This window comes from Oryzias latipes, chromosome 20 (genome assembly GCF_002234675.1).
Source record: "Oryzias latipes chromosome 20, ASM223467v1".
Lineage (NCBI taxonomy): Eukaryota > Metazoa > Chordata > Actinopteri > Beloniformes > Adrianichthyidae > Oryzias > Oryzias latipes.
Genome location: NC_019878.2, coordinates 22,227,894 through 22,249,199, shown reverse-complemented (window position 1 = coordinate 22,249,199; position 21,306 = coordinate 22,227,894). Strand labels below are relative to the sequence as shown.

Below are 21,306 nucleotides of genomic sequence, written 5' to 3'. Positions count from 1 at the left end.
TGTGCCTTAGAAAAACCAAGCCTCTATTTTCCAGCATCAACACTTTGACAGAACCCCTCCCATCTCCAGTTCCGGTGCAGAACAACTTCTATGTAAAGACAGAAGCCTTAAAGGCAAAAAAGACCATTAAAACAAAAAATATACACACGATTATATTTAAAACTCAACATCTTGCCAGTCTTTTCAGGTCACTGACAGGCACTGTGACCTGTAAAAGGGTATGACGCTAGGATGCCATGTGCTAACATGGTAAAGTCACTAAAAAGTACAACTTTAACCCAAACAAAAGTGTGTGTGTGTGTGTGTGTGGGGGGGGGGGTGTTCAAGTTTCCCGTGAACGCTCTCTGCCCATGTGCGATCGACTGTTTCTGCAAGTATAACCCAGCACGACCTCTGATGCCCAAACGTGGGCGGCACCATCCAGGTGGAAATTAGGCAAAGAAAAGGTGTTGTTCCATTTTTAGAGCATTCAAAGTCAAAATAAAAATTTCAGCAGACACCTGGTGACTCCGGGAGGCGTTCCAAGGAAACAACCAGTGCTTTGCTCACAGCACAGGAACAGAGATCTCTGAAGGATTACACAGCTGGCTGTCAACGGGAGGCACACAGCTTCGCTGTAAAGAACCAGAGGATTACAGCAAAACGGCTGGAAGATATGACAACAACTCTACATAGAGGAGGACTCAAACCACCAGATGTGTTATTTACTCAGTCTTCATCAGAACCTGTAAGGACAACAGGAAAGCAATGCCTCGCCTCCTTTCTTTGTAAATATCTGCTCAAAGCAATTATCAAAGCAGTAAAGAAGAGCCAGGGGCCAAGCACCTCTTGTCCTCAATAATTCCTTTATAGATGTCTTTAAATCATTAACGGTCACAGCTTTGCACCGTTGATGAATGGGTTCAATTTAAAGAAAATCACGGATGGAATTAATTAAAGTAATTAGAGGAAGGGTCCATCCATATACACTTAGACCTTACAGCCTCAGGATCTCCGAAGGCTTTTGTCTTAATCACAGCAAAGATGTCAAATAGAAGGCAGGAGAGCTGGAGGACAGTTGGAGGTGTGACAGTCATCCGGCTTCGCTCTGCCGTCGCTCGGCGAAGGGCCACAGGAGCCACCTGAGGTCTCATTACAAGCACAGGCAATGTAATGTCAACCCAAGGCCACGGCTCTTAAATTTAGTACCCCCAAGTCCTATATCCAGCTGTCATAGTTCCTGTCTAATTCATGAGGGTGCCGATCACTGACGGGGTGGCGCCGTTTAATTTAGGTGATGAGAAAAGCCTTCTGCTTCAGATAAAGTTGACTTTTTGACTGAAGTTGAGTCCATTTGTCAGACCTGGTGTCAGTTGTGTAACTACTTCTTGTCAAAATAAGAGGTTTAATCTAAATGTCATCCAAAAAAACCACACAAAAAAACCCGCTGTGATGCAGTTGATACTATACAGAGCTCCCCACACCAATTTCCAAATAATTCATTTGGTGTTATTCACCATATTTTTTGGTGCATAAGTCAAAATCTTTCGTATAGTTTGCCCAGAGGTAAAACTTTTACTCAGGTGGGACTTGTTTGTGACTGTTTAAGCATAAATTGGCTCATACTGCAAATCTTCCAATGGTAGCCCAAAATTTTTACTCCCAAAATTTTGGCAGCCGGCCCGGTTTTTATAGGGATAGGCGTCTATTGAAGACATGCTTTGATTCAAATACAGACAGAATGGGAATGGCCAATGGGTTCATTTTGCAGTGAAATCCGGTCACAAAATGCAGACAACATCAGCAGATGAACATTTCTGGATTTGTTAAAATGACGAGAACATTGTAATATATTTTGATTAGCATTGAACGTTTGAAGCATCAGTCTCTGTATCAAAAATCCTCTTCGATTTCACGCTGGTCATTTTCCTGGAGACACGCCCACCTTCTCTTCTTCTTTGCTCGGTAATCCATATTAAAACCAGATCTTCTAATTTGTCACTCGCTTTCTCTACATATCCACCTGGAAATTGTTTGCTCCTTTTTCTGCTGCCGTCTTCTCAATATGACCTTGCACCATTATCGGATACATTTAGGATCCACCCCAGAAATGACGTGCAGATTCGTCACCCCAATGTTCTTTGACGTATGCCACCGCACAAAGTTTAAACGCTAAATGAAATGAGCATTTCTTGGGGATCACTACACTGGCTTAAAACACAAATACCTCAGACATGGGGCAAACATGGGGCTTTAAACATGCGGCAAAACCAACATAGAGTAGAATTTGATCGTTCTATGAACCTTAAGATGTTATTCTTGTTTGCATGGAGACAATACTAAAACGTTCCTGTAATTTTGTTCTGATTTTTACCATCCTCTGGCCAATACGGGACAGCAAGTCGTCAAACTGGGCCACAGTGACGGAAGTACCGCTGAAAGCGGCCGTTATTCAGACACAGCAGCAGATGGTGAAGCTCATCGTACTGGGAGGGTCTCTGAATGATTACATGGACTCAGACATGGAGACCCTTTGTGGACCTCTCCAAAATAAAAAAAAAACATGATCTCTCCACATCATCCGTGCCTTTCAGGCTCTGTATATATACAGACAATGCCCCCACAGGTATCTGGAGCATCAAGTTTTTAAACACATTTTTGGACAAGCGCTGAGCAGCGAATTTGACGGTGGGAATACAGCATTCCGCCAGGGTTTTTCTTTTTTATTATGCATCTTTTGGCTGCTGCACCTTATACTCTGGAGTGAAAAATACAGTCATTTGACTTATACTAGGAGGGTAAGATAAAAAGTTTTTCTTTTGACTCTTTTTTTTTTTTTTTAACAGTCTTCAGTATTTGCTGTTGGTGCACTTTTAACTGCAACTACTGGAATTTAAAAATTCTTTGATGTGCTAAAGTCTCTTGTAAAAGCTGAAAAGCTTTTGGATAAATGAATGTAACTAAACACGTTATAAAATAATATACTGCAGGGAATTTTTTTTCCGGGTTCCAACTGCCCGAAGCCTGAATTAGGCATCACAGAAGAAAGACTTTCTCTTCTCTTTTGGCCTTCGTTGTAAAACTGTTTCATTTTCTTTTTAAAATGCACAGATCTCAGGGTTTATGTGCAACTTCTGCTACTCCTGCTCTGAGTGATTATGTCCACAAACCACAGTCCAGTGAGCATAGCTGATTATGTCCCTTTTTAGAGCTTAACCATCCTCATCTGTTATCATCAAAAACCACTAATGACCCACTAATGCGATTTGATTCCATGTTGATTCATGTATTTTATTATTAGTCAAAAACATCCAGTTTGCTGTAAAAGCTTAACAAATGCAGCAGAGTGCACCCTTCTGACTGGGAGCATTAGAAAACAAAAATATTGTTTATATGACAATCAACAGCTCTGCAGTCCACATGATTATTCTGATACTTGAATTACATACAGCACTTGAATAATCAAGTTCTTCGGTGCTTACAATTTTAGGCATTTTTTTCATCATGTTTAACACGCCCTCCACGTTTTATTGGCACATGAAGAATTTACTTTATGCCGTTGTAAGGATAACATATTTAGTCTTAATCACATATGTCGTTTTCCCAGCATTCATTTTACAGTTTAAAGCAGCCCTGTGTCTTCCTGCCCTCACCCCATCTTTAAAGAGCCAACATCGTGTATTTCTTAAGCCTTTCAGAGTAAACTACATCCATGTATATAAATTTTGGCCCACACAAAAAAACAATTTCCTAATATTCGTTGTTTTGCAGATCCTTTTCCTACTCGAAAGTAAGACGACTCCTCACTTTGTGATGTGTCAATGTGGGAACCCACTCATTTGTTTTAATGTATTGGGAGGGACTGATGTTCAGAGAGCAGGTTTTTAGAGCAATACTCAGAAATGCATTATAGACCAAATTACCGCTCTATGGTTGTTGTTTTTTTGTGAGAAATGAACATTATAATACACTTAAAAGCTCAAAAAGTGGAATTTTTCCTTGGCATAGACCCTTCTTTAATACCAGCCTTTTTTTTGGCCATTTTTTTAAACCAGTTAAATTGAAATAATACTGAAGTCAAACTTTCCACCACTCACTTGATAACTGACAATTATCCGACTGTTAGAAAATAAGATGCATATGTTTGAGTCCATGTAAGCCAAACATTATAAATGTTAAAAAAAAGAAAACTTTCATAATAATATTCATTAATAATTGAGTAATGAGACATTAACAGGCATTATTGATATGTTTATAAGCCTTTATAAGACATTTACAGTTGCAGTTAGCAGTTGTAGATGTCTTATTAGCGCCTCATGCGTTAATATGTTACTTATGAAGATATTTGTAAATGTCCCCTAAGGACTTATAGATACATTACTAGCCCTTTTTTATGTCTTATAAAAAAGTGATTGACCTACGAGTGTTACCAAAACTTGAAAATAGGCTTTTTAAGCAAAGAAATGACAGTTCTGGGCTGATTAGACAACAGGTATATGAAATAAAAGGTCTTCACAAGGGCATTGTAAAGGTATTGTATTGTAAAGGTTCTGAAATATCTAAAAAGCAAAAAATCTTTTCAAAACTGTCTTTATTTGTTTTTTGTCCTTGCTGACTCTCTCACAAAGACCTCCAGAAAACGTCTCCTTCTGTTGGAAAACCTTGAATATGGTTTTTATTTCGTCCAAACCTTCACTTTTATTCTTTAATTCTTATTTTTCCCAAAATAAGGACTTCTGTAGCCTTGCAGGTCCTCCGCGTGTTAGTTCACATTTACACCCAGTTTATTCCAAATCACCCGAGTCTGTAAATCAAATTTCTAAATTTGAATGACAACTTCTTACATTTTTTATTTGTCTTATATTTGTAGCTGACTGTTTCTGTAAACTGATGCTTTTTTTTCTTCTTTTTTTTTTCGGTTTCCTCCTGATGGCTTTATTTTTCATTCTATTCTCAAGTTTTCTAGCCTTCTATTCTGTAGAAGTATATTTTTTTAATATATCATTCTGCATTCTGCACCTTTCAAAAGACTTAAATTCATCTCCATATTCTCCTTTTCCATCACTCTGTTAGAGTGTGATCTTATCTGCCCTCTGATCTGGAGGCTTTTGAATGAAATACGCCCTTTGCTGAACTTTGTGTTTGCTCTCATGAAGTCTCAGGTTGGAGTAAATAAAGCTGTAAGTATTTTCAAGCCTCACAGGATCATGAAAGGAAGCAGTTGATAGAGTCATAGGCACGATTAGAGAGAATGGATTAAAGAAATGTTCATAGAGCTTCAATTTTTCAGGCTAAACAGCCTTTGTTGATGCAAAAAGTTGAAATGGCTAGACTGGTTGAAGGTAAAAAACTGTAAGTACAACACTAAACACTGCTGTTTGCTAAAAACTGAGAAATAGAGACTTAAACACCCACTCTGAATAAAATTGTGTCTTTAGTGTTTTTAACATGTTATCATAGCATTTTTCTGATAATGGAAGACATATAAAAAGAAAATTAAGATTATGGTGGTGCAACGGTTGGCGCTCTTGCCTCACAGCAAGACGGCCCCTGAACCAGAACACCAATGGGGGACCTTTCTGTGTGGAGCATGTTCTCCCCCGTGCATGCGTGGGTTTTCTCTGGGGACTCCGGCTTCCTCCCATCGTCCAAAAACATGCTTCATAGGTTCATTGGTTACTCTAAATTGTCCATAGGTGTGAGAGTGAATGGGTGTGTGATTTGTAGCCCTGCGACAGACTGGCGACCTGTCCAGGATGTCCCCTGCCTTCGTCCACAAGTGGCTGGGATAGGCTCCAGCAGCCATGAATGAAAGATTAAAACGTGCATTTCTAAGTATTTCTTTGTTCAAATTGTTGTGATTCAGGAGCAGATGGAAAACTTCAGTTTAAAAAAGAAATGTTCAAAGTCAACTTGTGACGCAGAAAATACGCTGGGCTGGAAACAAGCTGCAGCTTTGCTCCATTCCAATGCATTTACCTGCAGACAAAAAGATCCATGAACATCTTTGTTTTCCTCGTCTGAGCTGGAATCTGGATCAGAACTCTACGGCTGGAAAGCTTCAATAATGCTTACCATTTTTGTTGTACCGGTAATGTTAGGTTGTGGGTGTGAGTGGCTGTAAGCTAGTGTAAACAAATGGAAAATGGGAAGAGGACAGGTTTATTCCATCAGTCCCGCCCACGATTCAGAGGTGGATTAATAATGAACTGCTGCCACTCTGCAGAAACTATGTCCTAGAATTCCTTTGTATTATTTTCATGGTAAAAAACGGCATTGTCATGACTAAAGGACCACTGGGAACACTTTGAGAAAAGATCAGGGCTGTGTGAGGAATGACATCTGACGTAAAACCTTTGCCAATTCAAATATGCCAATCAGACCTATGAGGTCCATACCGGATCAGTCAAGGCCCGGGTTAACAACAACCGCCATCGGTGCTATTAATCAACAAGGTACCGGTGAAAATTGGACCACTGACGACAAAGACACCGCACAAAGACATGAAGGTGGTTGGTGTTGGAGTAGAGGATTCAGAAGGCCGGGTTAGATGGAGGAAGCTGATTTGCTGTGGTGATGCCTAAAGGGAAAAGCTGAAAGGAAAAGAAGAAGAAGAAGACATGCACATTAGGAGAAACCAGCATTGGAGTCTCTGATAAGACTACCGAATGTATACTCTTTGGTTCAGACTCTTAATTTCTTGGCTATTACTATAAAGTTGCTTGCTGGTATCACAGTCTAAATACCCTTTGGAAATGTGATGCAGCAATAAAAACTCTTAACTTGTGTTCTTTTATGTTCGGACAGTGAACATTTTTTAGACATTCATGACTCATGTCTTTGATTCACTTCTGTTCTTTGGCTTTGTCCAAATTCAGTCCAGACCATACGGCCCAGTGTTAAAATTCTCATTTTCTTCCTGCTTTTGCATCTTGAGAAAGGAGCTTATTTCACTCAATTCTGCCGTGACTATTCATTTACTGCTACCACTCTGTGCAAAGTGATTTTAACTATCAACCTGACGTCCCCGAGTTCTTCCGTCGAGTCATCCTCTGACCTTGGTGCTTTACACTACCTGTAATATAACCTGTCATGACTAAGAGGTGATGATATAATCTAGGTGTCCTTCTGCATGCAGCCTGGTGATAACTTTTCCAGCATGCCCAAGCTTTTTTCTTTCCCTCTCCTCCTTTATATTGTTCCTGTCTAGGGCCAGAGCCTGTTAATTCTACTTTATGGCCAGAATGGAGGACTCTAATCTTCAATTTCCATGATCGCTTCATTCTGTAAGAGCCTGTAAACTGCATCTCATGTAAAAGAAAGTGTAATTTTTATGAGGGTGTTTGACTCAAAGTAAAGATATCACTAACTTGCAGGACAGCACTTTTTGTCATATGTCTCCATACAGGCTCAGGACTGGCCAGGTACAGTGAATTATGCGCACATCAAACAGTTATCTGCTTGACAGACTGGAAAAGCCACAATCATAGAGAGCGGTCCGTTTGAAGGTTATTTTTACAATGGCAGGTGATTTTACCAAGACTACTTCTGCCAGTGTAAAGCCAGGTTTAAGGCTCACATACAGTCTGACAGCGAAAAAAAAAAGAAAAAACGCCCAAAGCAGTTGTTTATGGTAATTTAAACATTTATTAAGCCTTCTTTTTTTATTTCCTCATTATCAAAGGGATGTCAATTATTTGACCAGAAATTGCCTTCTCCAGGGAAAAATGGGGAAGAAAAAAAATCTATAACTGTTAAACGAGCCCAGTTGGAACAACAAGACTCATTTATACCCTAATGAACAACCTATTGAAATTGATTGCCACTGATTGTTGCTGATTGTGTTTTCGCTGCAAAATCTTCAAGCGCTTTTCCACTTCACCTTCCGGGCAACAGCTGTCAGCTTGCATCACGTCAGTTGTGGCTTTTAAGAAGAAACGCTGAAGAATTTATGTCTGATGTTTTCTTTTCCTGCATCAGACAAAGTGGGAGGAAGAGTTGTGCTGCACTATACAGAAGAGCAGATGTGAGTGAGGTTAATTGTTTAGTTTGAGACCTGAGCTAAGATGCTTTACAGAAAAAAGTACCTACATATTTTGATGTTTTATTTAGATTTTGGTTGGGGGCTTGGTGAGTTATTGAGTATGTTGAGTATTGCTCAAAGGCACAGTAAAAAAGAAGAATTGTAATTTAAACGATCTGGTTCTTGTAGTCCAGGACTGCTGCAGGACATAATAAAAAAACATGGATGTTTTAGGAGGTCACATGACCTACAAGTAAAGTCTGAGTCAGAAGCCAGTGATTTTGGCCCCCTGGTGATCGCATTCTTGACAGCATACGCTAACAGTCAGCCCTGTTCTCACCCAAAATGGACAGATAGGCCAAATCAAATTGCCTGACAGTTATTGGAACACTCCCAAGCTGTTAGAGAGCTAAAGGTTTGACACCTGTCAATCATAATGCCATGAACATGATAATTTTTGAAGCAAACATAAGACAAAGCAGGAGCAGGCAAATACAGTTTAGTCACAGATTTTGAAAATAACTATAAGGATAAAAAAACTGCAATTATGATCTTTATTTGTTTCAAGGTTGAACCACTTTCTATTGATTTTAATGGGAGCTGATCTTGGATAAATATTAACTAAAAATCTCTGAGTCAGTCCAGTTAGAATTTGGATGGACTGTAAAATAGTCTGACTAATGATGAAATAAATCAATAAAAACCATAATAACTGTTTGTGGTCTATTTGTCTGATAATCGGTTAAATTCAAATAGGCCAAAACCGTAAATGGTAAAGGGTGCATACTTTTAAAGCACTTTACTACTGTCTTATGAGTCCCAAAGCGCTACAGACACAGTTCCATCCACCCGTGCACACACACATTCACACACTAATGGCAACTCTGCTGCCTAAAGGCCCGTTCACACCGGGACGAATTTCGCCGGCGATTTTCGCCGACGTTTAACGCCTCGTGACTAAACAAAGGGCACCAATGTGAGTGTGCACACCGACGCGAAAAAACGCCACGCGTCAAAGCGTCAAAAAAAAAAAACGCCTCAGGTTCGTTTTTTTTAATGAGAATGCCGCTTTTGCACACGTGTCTGGAGCTTCTGAAGTTACAGTAAAACACAACTTGGGGGCGCTCAAACACAAAACTGCCTTGCTGAGCACACATACCAGCGAAGAAGATAGACGTCAAGTAGCGTCTACACTGTCGCGAAGAAATAATGACGGAAATTCTAAAATATCCCCGAACCAAGCACCAGTTGGAGCTACTGGTGCTTGAAATATTCATGTTTTCTTTGTATTATTCTGACTAGCGCGTAAATACTTGCTCTCTTCTTCTGAGTGAAAAGCGACTTTAAGAAGCCTAAAGTTGCGCAGCGCCACCTTGTGTACAGGAGTATTTCTGTTTACATTAAGCGCCATCTAATGTCAGGGAATGAAATTGCATGTTCGCTCGGCTCATCGCCAGCGAAAATCGCCTGGGTGTGAACACAAAAAACGTGGCGAAAAACGCTGGCGAATAACGCCTGGCGAATATTCGTCCCGGTGTGTACGGGCCTTAACAGTGGCGTCAACCTATAACCAGGAGCCATTTGGGGTTCAGTGTCTTGCCCAAAGACACTTCAACACATTGGCAGCGTGTTAGACTGGATGATTGTTTTTTTTTGTCTTTTGTGTAATAGTTGGTAGGTTTTTATTTATTTCTCTAAGAAATGGAGCTGCACTTGTTGGAAACATAGATGTATTGAGTGTAAGTTAAAATTGACTCTGTATAAGATTAATAAAATACATGTTCCTCCACCCTGGAACACAAAAATAAGTATAAAAAATCGTATAAAGAAGATCTTACTTTATTACTGAAAATATGGATGTTTGACATCAATATGTTTACACTTTTTACTGACAAAAGGGTTTGTTTTATTATTTGTTTCAGCTATTTTTCTTGCAGCTATGCATTTACAGTATGATACGTGCTTTCTAGTGAAGTATGCAAGTGTCTACATTTTGTAGATTTTTTAAAGTCAAGTACTTGTTACTTCTTAGATACCAGGCATCAATTATGTATTCTAGATCAGAGGGGTCAATCTCCAGGCCTGGAGGGTCGCTCTCTTGGTATCCTGTCCTACCCCCTGCTGAATATCCGAATCAGGTGTGTTCCAGCACTATAAAACTGCAATGACAGGGTAGTTTGGAAAAGAATCTGGGTGGTGGCTCTCTACGCCTGCAGACATCCTCCTAGATAAATAGATAACAATGTTTGTGCTAAATTAGATTTTTTAAAGAATCCATTTTCATTCTACCAGCACTTGCTTATTCATGCTGTTAAGATGCTTGATTTAACCACAACATTTGCCTGACTGTGCACCAACAGCAATTTGAAAGCCCCCAGAACAAGCAGCACTTCAGAGATTTGTGCTGCAGGGCTCCAGTCTCCTTTTGCAAGTTTTTTTTTTTGAAGTGAAGTTGTGTGAAGTACTGTGAATTCCTAACAGATTATCCAAACTGGGAGCACCCCGGCTGCTTTTGACTGCGGGGAGCAGGCTTACTGGTCTAAAGCACCTCACACAACCCTACTTTTGAGACAAGGATGATTTCTTTATGGTACATTTCTGAATTTATATTTTGTTATATGAATCCAGCAGTTGAACACCATCCTATTTCTTACCTTACTTATCCATTTTTAAGTTTTTAAGCTCACTTTGAGCTCATAAATGTTCTACTCCTGATTACTGTGTAGGATTTCTAATGATTTGTCTTTGACGCAACAAAGTGACTTTTATACTTGCAGCTTGTTTCAGAGCAAACACAGAACCAAAAGCAAAAAATGGTACTTCTAACCGATCTGTGCAAAACAAATGACCAATAATGGCAGTGAAGTGATCTCCAAAGGCACAGAGTCGCACTTGAATCATCTGTGCATCATGGCAACAACTGAGAGATTTATTTATATACAGAATTTGAGGATAAGAGTCACACAGCCCAAGTCAGATTGTCTGATTTTGAATTTCTTTGAGAAACTGCTTCAAACTCTGGCAATTTGTGTAAAATGAAACACAGAACTAAAGCAGCCTCAGTGTGCAGAGACAGTGTGAAGACAATGACTAATGAGATTATTTATTGCCTCAGAAGTTACATTTTCATGGCTCCCCTCCTTCCCTTTTCAAGTGGAATTGGTCACACGCTCTGTTGAGATGACTGTTTCCGCATTTAGCTCTGTTTGATTTGGCCTCTGGATGTTGTCTTGGAAACTAATGATGGCCTGTCTGCCCACAGGAACCATGGTGGTGCAAGTGGAAGCCACAGATGCAGATGACCCAACATATGGCAACAGCGCCCGGGTGGTCTACAGCATCGTCCACGGACAGCCATACTTCTCAGTGGAGCCCAAAACAGGTAGGTCTGATGAACACTCAATTTAAAACTAGACAGCATGAAGATGAACATGAACAGTCCCTTCATGCACTACAGGAGAAACTCTATAGTCTGCATTGATGTACAGTCCCTCCACAATCTCACAGGCATTTTTGTGATAGTTGTGGCAGAAAAAGCTGGAAGTTGCAGCTGTTTTTTCTAAAAGTTGTATTAAAAGTTAAGTTAGTTTTTCGTAAAAGTTTTGAACTAATTTATTTGAAATTTTACCCTGGTAGTTGTTTTTCCCTTCAGTTTATTAACATGCAATTTTATGTAACCTCACAAAAAAACAAATATATTCTTTCTGATTAGTAATTTATTTATTTTTTATATTTATTTCAATGTCAGTGCAAAGGCAACTGTAATTTTTGAACAATCATCACAATATGTCACAATATTTTACACAAAAAAACTAACATTATATTTATGTTTTCTGTAGCTGCACAAAAAGTGAACACGTTTAAGTTTTATTAGTTTATCTTATGTCTTAATCAAAGATGAAGTCTTTGAAAACTTTAGCAAAAATGTTTTATTTATTTTTAGATGATTAAATTGTTTCAATTTAGTTTAATTGTGTCTGTTGGCCACTTCACCTTCATCCTGTGTCTTTAATGTTGTTATTACTTCTTCTTAAGTTTAACATCTAAAATAATCCAGACCTTATTAGAAATGTCTTTCAGTTGGAAAGATGACTTGGACCAAACTCTGGGATGTTTGGCTGTTAATAAACACAAACCTTGACGGAGAACTAAACTGTTGACCTCTGATTTCATCAAGAAGATATAAAAACTAGTTGATGTGTGTTCGTTGTGGTTTCAAGACATTTAGCAGAGGAGATTCATTTTACACTGAGACGCTGTCGCTTGAACCCGATGCATCATGGGAGATGTAGTGCAAAAACTGCCACAGACCGCTTCTCTAAGCTTCATTGTTTTGTTCACTTGTTCCACGGTCTGATACCGGATTCTGTGGAAAGCTACACCGCTAAAGGCGAGCTTTAGTTTGTATTTTTGTTGGAACTGAGCGACTTTATGAGCTAAATCGGAACAAGGAAGTGAAGACTTTAACCACTTCTGATTGGTCAGACTGATGACGTATGATTAAGCATCCAAGAATGATTGGTGGAGACAGTTAAAGGGACGGGACTTTTCCGCAAACAGCTGAAGCTACAGCTAAATTTCTTATCAAAGTGTCTTTAATAGCATCAAATAAACACGAAGAAAATAGTATTTTATGATCATTCATATTCCTAACTACTCAGGATGTTTGGAACTGTTTGGATGAACAAAGAGCTGATATCTTGGAGACGGTAAATGTTTTAGATCAGTGAATGGGTAATCTCCCACGGCACACTAGTGTACCACAACACACTGGTTGAAAAACACTGCTCTAAACTCTTGACTCTAGACCAGGGGTCGGCAACCCATGGCTCCGGAGCCACATGTGGCTCTTTCATCCTTCTGTTGTGGCTCCCTGTGACTTTGGAAAATAATGAGTATTTTATAATAATTAAATTTTATTTTAGTTTGTTCATTTTTCATGGCATTTCAAAGGCGCTGCTAGCTCCGCACGAAGCACGAGCCACGTAAAAAAACAGCTTCGTAATGAGCTCGTATTTATCGGGCGAGACCTGCAGAGCTGATAGCAGGCGGGGCGGCTTCAATAAACACTCCGATCTTCTACCGGGAACTTGACGTGCCGCGGGGCAGAGACCAACTCGCTGATGACAGACTGAGAGTTCGCGCCAGTGTTGCCAGATAGAGTCAAAGGTTTCCAGCCGAAAAGTCATCTGAAAACTGCCAGACCCAGCCAAAAACCGCCCAACACAGCTTTAGCTTTTGTTGATGTTTTTTTTCATACTGGACTGACAAAATAAAATATTTTTCTAAATAAAAGATAGTTCAGACTAAAAATAAAATGTGTACAATATTGAATATTTCTTCAGCAGGCCGCCTTCTTCCATTCATTTGCTTAACCCGCTCTATCCCCGCTATAACCTGCGTCCGGCTCTTTCATCCTTGTGCTGCGCTGGAGCAACCCGACTATCGTATTTAGCGCTCTCTGTGTAGAATACACTGAGGAGCGCGCGGGAAACCAACTCTCAGCTGCAGAGGATATGAACAGGTGAACAGGACAGGTAGAGAGGCGGAGGAGGGGCTTTGGCTTCAAACTCTGTCAGAGAGATGCAAACACGGGCGTCAGATTGAGAAGCAGCTTTCCCTGCGGGAGTTGAAGCAGAGACTTTCCCTGGGATGATTTTATGAACTCAAACATGGAAACATGATTACCATGTAGAACTCTTCAAAATAATAATCCTGAACTCTCCACATTCTCAGTGTCTACCATGCATTGATAAACACATCGCTCCATGCAGCGATCAGACCAGAACCAGTAACTCCTCCCAACGCGGCCGCGGTATCATCCTTTAAAGAACATAATGTGCAGTTGGAGTGACGTATGCTTCAGACGATGTCCGATTGGCCAATCTACATGTCAATCAAGTCCCGTACTTCTCAGTGAGGATTTTGATTGTACTTTTTTTTAATCTTTTCTGGCCCGCGATCTACACTCATGTTATTGAAGATCGACCGGTCGATCGCGGTCGACGTAATGAGCACCTTTGAATAATATATACATGCATAATATATATAATGATGTCAAAACGGGTTGTGGCTCCGGGAGCTTTCTTTTTTATTAGGGGCGGTCCCAAATGGCTCTTTGAGTAAAAAAGGTTGCCGACCCCTGGTGTAGACTCTTGTCTAGTTGTGCTAATGACCATACGCCAATGCTGCTCCCACAGAATGTGCACCTGATAAGTAAGGACAACTGTAGCATGTCCATGTACACCAGGCTCTGATTGTCTAGTTTTCTAATTTCTAATGCCCAGGATGCGTGCAGGGGGCACTCAAGGAGAGTACACTTATCCCTTGAACAGCTCTAACGGGGACAGGGGTTTAAAAAAAAGAAAAATCTGTCAATCTGGCCTGCGTCTCAACTACTTCACCCTTACCTCTTACTTGTGTGCTTCATAAATGTTTGCTATGACCTGTCGCTTATCTCATGCCCGTCAAAAAAAATGTACATCAATATTTTTACTTTACAAGCTCATTAAGTGAGCTACGACCTAGATTTTTCTAGCGGGATGTCTGCGTTCCCTGTGCAGGTTTGCCCATTTTTCACCTGTAGGTAGCCCACATACACCTGGAAACGTTTAAAAGTCAGGGACTATGGTTTAAGAAGAAACAGCCATTTCAATTTTAAAAGAAAAAAATCGAAGACCATTGAAGAAATGGGTATAAATTTGCTTTTCTAATATCATATTAGATATGCTATTTGGTTGTTCAGAGTGACTGACAGTTGATTTATTTCTACACTAACAGACAAAACCTCCAACATACATCAAACTCTGCCTCCACTACTTTCCGTCCTAACTTTAGTTGTACGTTTTTGTGCCATAATTTAATAAAGCTTTAAAGAAAAAGGACAAAATTTGTTACACTTATGTCCTTGACAATGCTTGTGGCAAGCCTGCCTTGGCTATTACTTCACATCAGGATCTTTTATAAAACTCACCATAGACGGCCACAGCGGTGGCTGCAGTACGTTTTTTCTCTTCAAGGGTGATTTATTTTGCTGCAGTTGCTGCTTCATTCTAATATTTCACATGTTCAGTGTAGTTTACTCAGGAAGCACCAATTTACAGCCAAAACCGCAAAGAAAAAAGAACACAAGAAAACATGAAACCAATCAGAATTTGTTATAATCCAGTTCATTTCAAATCACGCTGGATAGTTCTGATTATTCCAAAGTGAATATTTTCCTAAATGTATCTTAAAATTGCCTTTTTGTGTGACAAAAAAAAAAACAAAATTGTGTTACACAAGCATGGGTCTTGACCATACACATACTTCCAAGCCAACATGCATGAGTCAGAAGTACATTAAGTTCCTGGAATATTTACTGCACTATTTACTTGTTAATATTTACTGCATGAAAAAAAAAATCATTGGATGAAGCTACAGTTTTGAGTTGTCGTTACATATTTATGATTTTAAAGGATCAGCTGATTAGGAGGATGTGTGCAGGCCTGGTTGCTACTACAAGAAAGGTCTGACCTCTTTGCCAACGAGGGTTTTGCTACCAATTCCTGAAAAGATAACAAATACAGGTTTAGTTAAAAAAAAAATCATTTTATAGCAATTTTAAAAACAAGGACAAATAGACTGAGATGCAGAGCTGTAGTCTCCATCACACCCCCACACCCCCACGCTCAGTACAACACACTACTTATATGTGCAATAAAGCTGTTTATTTATCATGACATTCTTATTTAAAACGTCTTAATGTTTTATACAGATTTTTTAAATTCTTATATTTTTTAAATTCTTTGATGTTTACTTCTTTTTGACTGAGTGCCAAAAGAATTTCGCTGTAGAAATACACTGACAAGAAAATCTTTGAATTTTTATAAAAAGTCCTACAAATAAAAAAATAATACCAAAATACAAAAATAGTCTTATTTCCTTATGAAGAGGCTAATCTGAATGAGGGCATTCCTTATTTTCCCTTCACAGTGTCATGAAACATCATCACTGGAGGAGACCCACTTATGAAGCTTGGTTTTTTTTTTACATTGAACTGATAGAATAACACAATGAAGCAGAACTGGACAAACCCACATAATCAATGTGCGAGCTGTCCTTAATGTTTGTAAGGGAAGTTGCATGGAGACTCGACCGTGGTGATAATCTTTTTGAGCCATGAAGGAACACAGGCCTCTCAAAGCGAGTAATCATAACCCATTAAAGCTTTCCAAATATCAACCTTGGGGATTCAAAGAATCCACTTCGCTTAATGAAACTCCTCAACAGCGGCCGTGAAAGTGTGAGTGGCGGTCATTGAGCTGAGAGTCTAAAAAACATGATATGAGAATAATGGGGGCTTTATGGAGCAGACATGCTGTTGGAGCATCACTTATGTAAATGTCGGCTCTCACTCTAATTGATATTGATCTAATGAAATCTCATTCAAGAGTCGTCAATGGGCGTGAGTGTTAGTTAGAGAGCATTTAGCAGCCAGAGGCGACTGGTCACATTTTTATCTCTTCCTTTAACATTTTTTGATATTTTGGCCAGTGGAAGCATGTGCAACCGCCCAAGAGAGCTCTTGAGATTCCCAAGAGAAAACGAAATGAATGCACCATTTAAGGATGCCTTTAAATTCAGAAGTTTGTCAAATGATTGGCAATCACACAGGAAGAGTTTTGTTATTTTATTTCAGGAAAGAGCTTCTCTACTGGTAACTAAAAAGGACATTGAGAAAATAATCCAAGTTCCCAACACAGTGCCTGATGCTCAATCTTTATGCAGCAAATCCTTGAGTTTGCACCATTGACTGTATCTGAGAATTGGACTGAGTGAGTGTGATGCTACCTATTAGAAAAATGATTTACTTTCGGCTCCAACAAAGTGAAGTCAGTTCATTTTTGTCACGATACAGACGCCGCCATGTTGGAGCCAGATGGTGTCAGTAGGCAGTCGGTCTCTCTTTCTCTCACCAACTAGGAGTGAGCTTATTGGAAGTCCACACCTCTACCAACTGAAAGCAAACTGCATAAAATATGTCTAGCTTTTTGCATGTTGAAGAGGGGCTCCACCTACTTATATTGAGGTGTCTCAGTGGTTAATTTATAACTTGAATAACTTGAAATACAGAAAATCATAATTATTAAGAAAATGTTAAAAAGGTATTAGCAAGAATGGTTCTTCTGACCAATAGAATGACTGAGGAACAGCAGTTTATTTCTCTGTAGAAGTCTATGGGATTTTAGCTTTTTAGGGCCAGTGGGTACTTCCTGTTTGGACTGCAAGGGGGGGGGGGGTCACTTGGTCCAGTTCTCCTATTGTCAGTGGTTGCCACCAGGTGGTTACTAGGGTTACCGCTGTCCACAAGAAAACAAGTTTTCATGTCTTCAAAGTGAAGTCTCACCTGCAGTCGCACTCGGTCGGCACATGGCGCCGGCTCTGTTCTCACACCAGTATTGCTTCCCATAGCCGAGAGATCCGATCACCTTCTGCATGAATGGAAGACAGCCAAGTACAATCAGTTGTGGTCAGACAGAGATGGGCAGCAGAAAGCCGTGGGGCTGGCAGAATCCCAAAAGCAGGATCTGGCTGCACACCCTGGTGTGTGTGTGTGTGTGTGGGTGTGTGTGTGTGTGTGTGTGTGCACTTGTTTGACAAGTTAATAAACCCGGCTTTGTCCTAGAGAAAGAGATCCAACCTGGTACTTGACTGTGGGTTCTGTGCTGAAAGCTGCACTCAGCAAAAACAAGAAAACATTTTAGTAAAAATGAAGTTTTTTGTTATACAGTCTTCCCCTGTTTTTCATTGTAGATATGTTATAATCTTTTGGTAAAAACTGCAAAGAAGTCATCTTTATTTATTACAGTAATTATAGATGATTAAAGGCTGTACACGCCTCACTACACAAATTACATTTCTTCGACAGACATTAACATTTTCACACTTGTCTCTCGTGTTTAAACTCTTAAAGTCCAAACCTTCATAGAACAGTAATAGAATGAAGAGACAGATCTGTTCATGATTGATGATTTATGTAAATTTGGCAAACTCTGCACATGAGCCATGGCACAGAGGAGCTTGGTTGACAATGCTCTAAAGCCAATCAGGAGACAAAACCCAATAGACTGTAAAAAAAGAAAATAAAGCAAGCAAAATTGCAGTAAAACAAAATCTGCAAAGCCTTGAAAGGTGGACCTCTTTATAATGAGGAACTTCTGTATTTCTGTTTTCATCAGTCACAGAAGCAAGTTTGATGAGAAGAGTTTGCAAGTCTTTTTTTAATTTTATTTTCCTCAATGTCTGTATGTTTAGAGATGTGCGGTCACCTGACCCACTAGTTTTAACTCATTTAAAGTTCAACTCCGATCGTATTTTGGTCTATTTTTAAAGTGGGCTGCACAGTGGTTGGCACTCTCACGTGGTTTAAATCCTAGCTGGGACCTGTGTGGAATTTCCATGTTCTCCGCCTGCATGTGTGGGAATTCCCTGGGCACCCTGGCTTCCTCCATCAGTCCAAAAACCTGCTTCATCGGTTAGCTGGTTACTCTTAATTGCCTGTAGGCGTTATATGAGTTTGAGTGTGTGGCCCTGTTCAGGGTGTATTCCGCTTTTGCCCAACAGTGGCTGGGTTGGGGTCTGAAGATGGATGAATGGAAGGATGCTCTTGTAACATACACCATCAACAAATTAACTTTTATTTTTCTGCACTTTTGAGTTTTTGTTGCATCCATCAAACGGAAATGTACGCACTTTAGAAATGATTGGGTGGAGTGATAAACCTTGTTTTAGGGTGGCTTTTAAAAACCAGCATGACAGTATTACAAGAAGCAATCCAGTCATTTTAAAGACCAGCTGCTCTGATCACAGTCTGTGATGATGCAATGTTTTCACTGATTTCACTAATGATCTATTTCCAATTTTACCCGACTACAGTTTTCCTTTCTGTTTAAGTTGAGGCACACGCATTCCAGAATATGTTAAGAATTGTTAACAAATGTAAAAATTGAATTTGCACGAATTGATTTTCATCTTTAGACAAATCCATGCAGAAAGAAAAAGAAGTTGGATTGTCATCTGAATGTGTGGTTTAAAAGTAGCTGTGAACACATAAAGTCTTGAAAAGGGAAGCTGACCTCTTTTCATTTAAGTTGTTCACTGCACAATAACAGATTAATTAGCTTTATCTTCAAAGCAAATCCACTCAGATTCTCAGAAACACGTTAAGCCCTGTACTTCACCAGTGAGTTGGAGTGAGAACCTCTGCTTTAGTCTGGATGGAGGTTGGCAAAAGGATGCTGAGGTTGGAGCTACCAGGAAAGAGGCCCAAAGGAGGACCAAAGAGGAGGTTCATGGATGTAGAGGAGGAGGACTTGGGGGTGGCTGGTGTGAGTGAGCAGAGGGTTCGATGGAGGTGGATAATTCACCTTTGGTGAGCACCAAAAGAGAGCAACCAGAAGAAAAAGGGGAAAAGTTCTCTCAAAACAAACAAAAAAAAAAGTTCCTTGTGAATTTTCAGCGGGAAACTTCATTAGCTGGAGGCCTTTAAAAGTGGGAAAGAGTTAAAGAATTCTGTGATACTGAGTCAACTTCCCAGCTCAACGTGTTGATGAATTCTGCAGTTTGCAACATGTTTTTCTTCTCAGCCACCACATCCGTAATGCCGACGCAGTATGAAGCCTTTTCATTTCATCTGTTGTACGTTCGCTTTTTCTTTGTAAAATGTTCGTCCCTGCAGTGGTTAGGCTTATTGGATGTTTACAGGGAACCCTACAGGTCACAGAGGGGTTTGCTTTGTGGAGCGTCCCTCTTATTTCTGTGTCTGCCTGACTGTGAAAAATAAGCGACAGAAATCCCTGCACTGCAGTGGCTTTCACCAGTTCGTGAATTGGAAGAGCATTCATAAAATCGCAGCAATGGGTGCACGCAGCGCTCTCATAGCAGAGGAAAAAGCCTCATATTATGGGATGGTCCTCTTTTTTTTCCTTTTTTTTCTTTTTTCTGTTTACTTGCAAAAGCGCTCGCATGAGGTAGCCGAGCAGAGGCAGAAGAGTGGCTAATGAGGCGGAGATAAAGATGTAGCGAGGACTGCCGTTGCACTTTCTCAGGATAAAACGCCCCACAAGTCAACAAACTACCTCACATCTCATCTCGCAGTCTTTTTATCCAGTTTCACAGACCTTCAACTGTTTTCTCATTTTAATGCAGACAACTTTATTATACAAGTTGCTAGAGTTAAGTTTTGTGCCTCATTATTTGCAGTTTTAGTGCAAAGATCATTATCTGCTGACGGCAAAATAAAAGTGGAAGTTCTGTTCCGTGTGGCGACGCCGAAGAACTAGATTCACGTGTTTCAACAAGACTGGATAACAAGTTTTGCACCCTTTAAGTAAAAAAGGCAAAAGTTGTCTCCATATGTCAAAAACTGTAAATGTGAAATTGCTTGAGCAAACTCAGCAGATTTCATTCAAATAACGAGAGTTTCCATGACAGCTAAACGGAGTAATGATCATTAACCCTGGGCTAAATATCAGACATAAACACGTTTTTTCTTTATTTCATTTAGACAACACATATCTCTCCAATTTTCTTTAGCTGTTATATCCCTTTTGGAAGGTTGCTGGAGCCTGTCCTGGGTACTGTTGGGCATAAGCAAAATCAATTGCATTTTGTAATTTTTTATTTTAATATATTAAAAAATGACATTCCCATTATTTGTTCTGAATTCATTTTAGGTAAACTAAATCTCTTGCATTTCAATTTGTCATTGTGTTTATTTGTCCAAACCCATTGGAAATTGCACCTCAACCCCACCCCCCTCCCAACCCCCCTCCTCTGTATAACACATTTTTTTACTGGGCGTCATGCTCTTTCTGATCCAAAATTCAGACTTAGAATGCTTGAATATCACATTGACATACGGGTGAAAAAAAACCTCCATAACAGGCCTACACCTTCTCATTTTTTGCATCAAATTCAGACCATATGAATGTCTGTCAGCAGTGTGCCAAAAAACAGATAAGCAAAGGGCAGCTGTCTGTTGGGACATTTTGTGTGGCTCCATGTGGTTGAGCAAATAATAACAAACAAAAACTCAAAATTTTTGTTGAACCTGACTACTAAAAATGCCCAAAAATTGTCACTCAAACTAGTGTTTAAAATCTTTTCAGAGGCATTAATCACCTACTTCAAGCCCCACTTCGATCATTTTTTGAGCTACATTTTCAAAGCATTCCCAGTTGTCTTTTATTTGTGATTGTTACGGTTTCAGTCACTTTGTGTTTTGTTCCTTGATTTCCTGTTTTATTTTGTAGTATTTCCTG

At 39.7% G+C, this 21,306-nt stretch overlaps 1 protein-coding gene across 1 annotated transcript in view; it reads left to right on the top strand.

Moving 5' to 3' along the window:
- The window catches only part of cdh7 (cadherin 7), a 174,371-nt gene that overhangs the window by 75,053 nt on the left and 78,012 nt on the right, over nt 1–21,306 (top strand). The window contains exon 4 of the mRNA XM_023950079.1: nt 11,265–11,384. Coding sequence (XP_023805847.1) covers nt 11,265–11,384 — 120 coding nt within the window. The remainder of the gene's footprint in view (nt 1–11,264; nt 11,385–21,306) is intronic.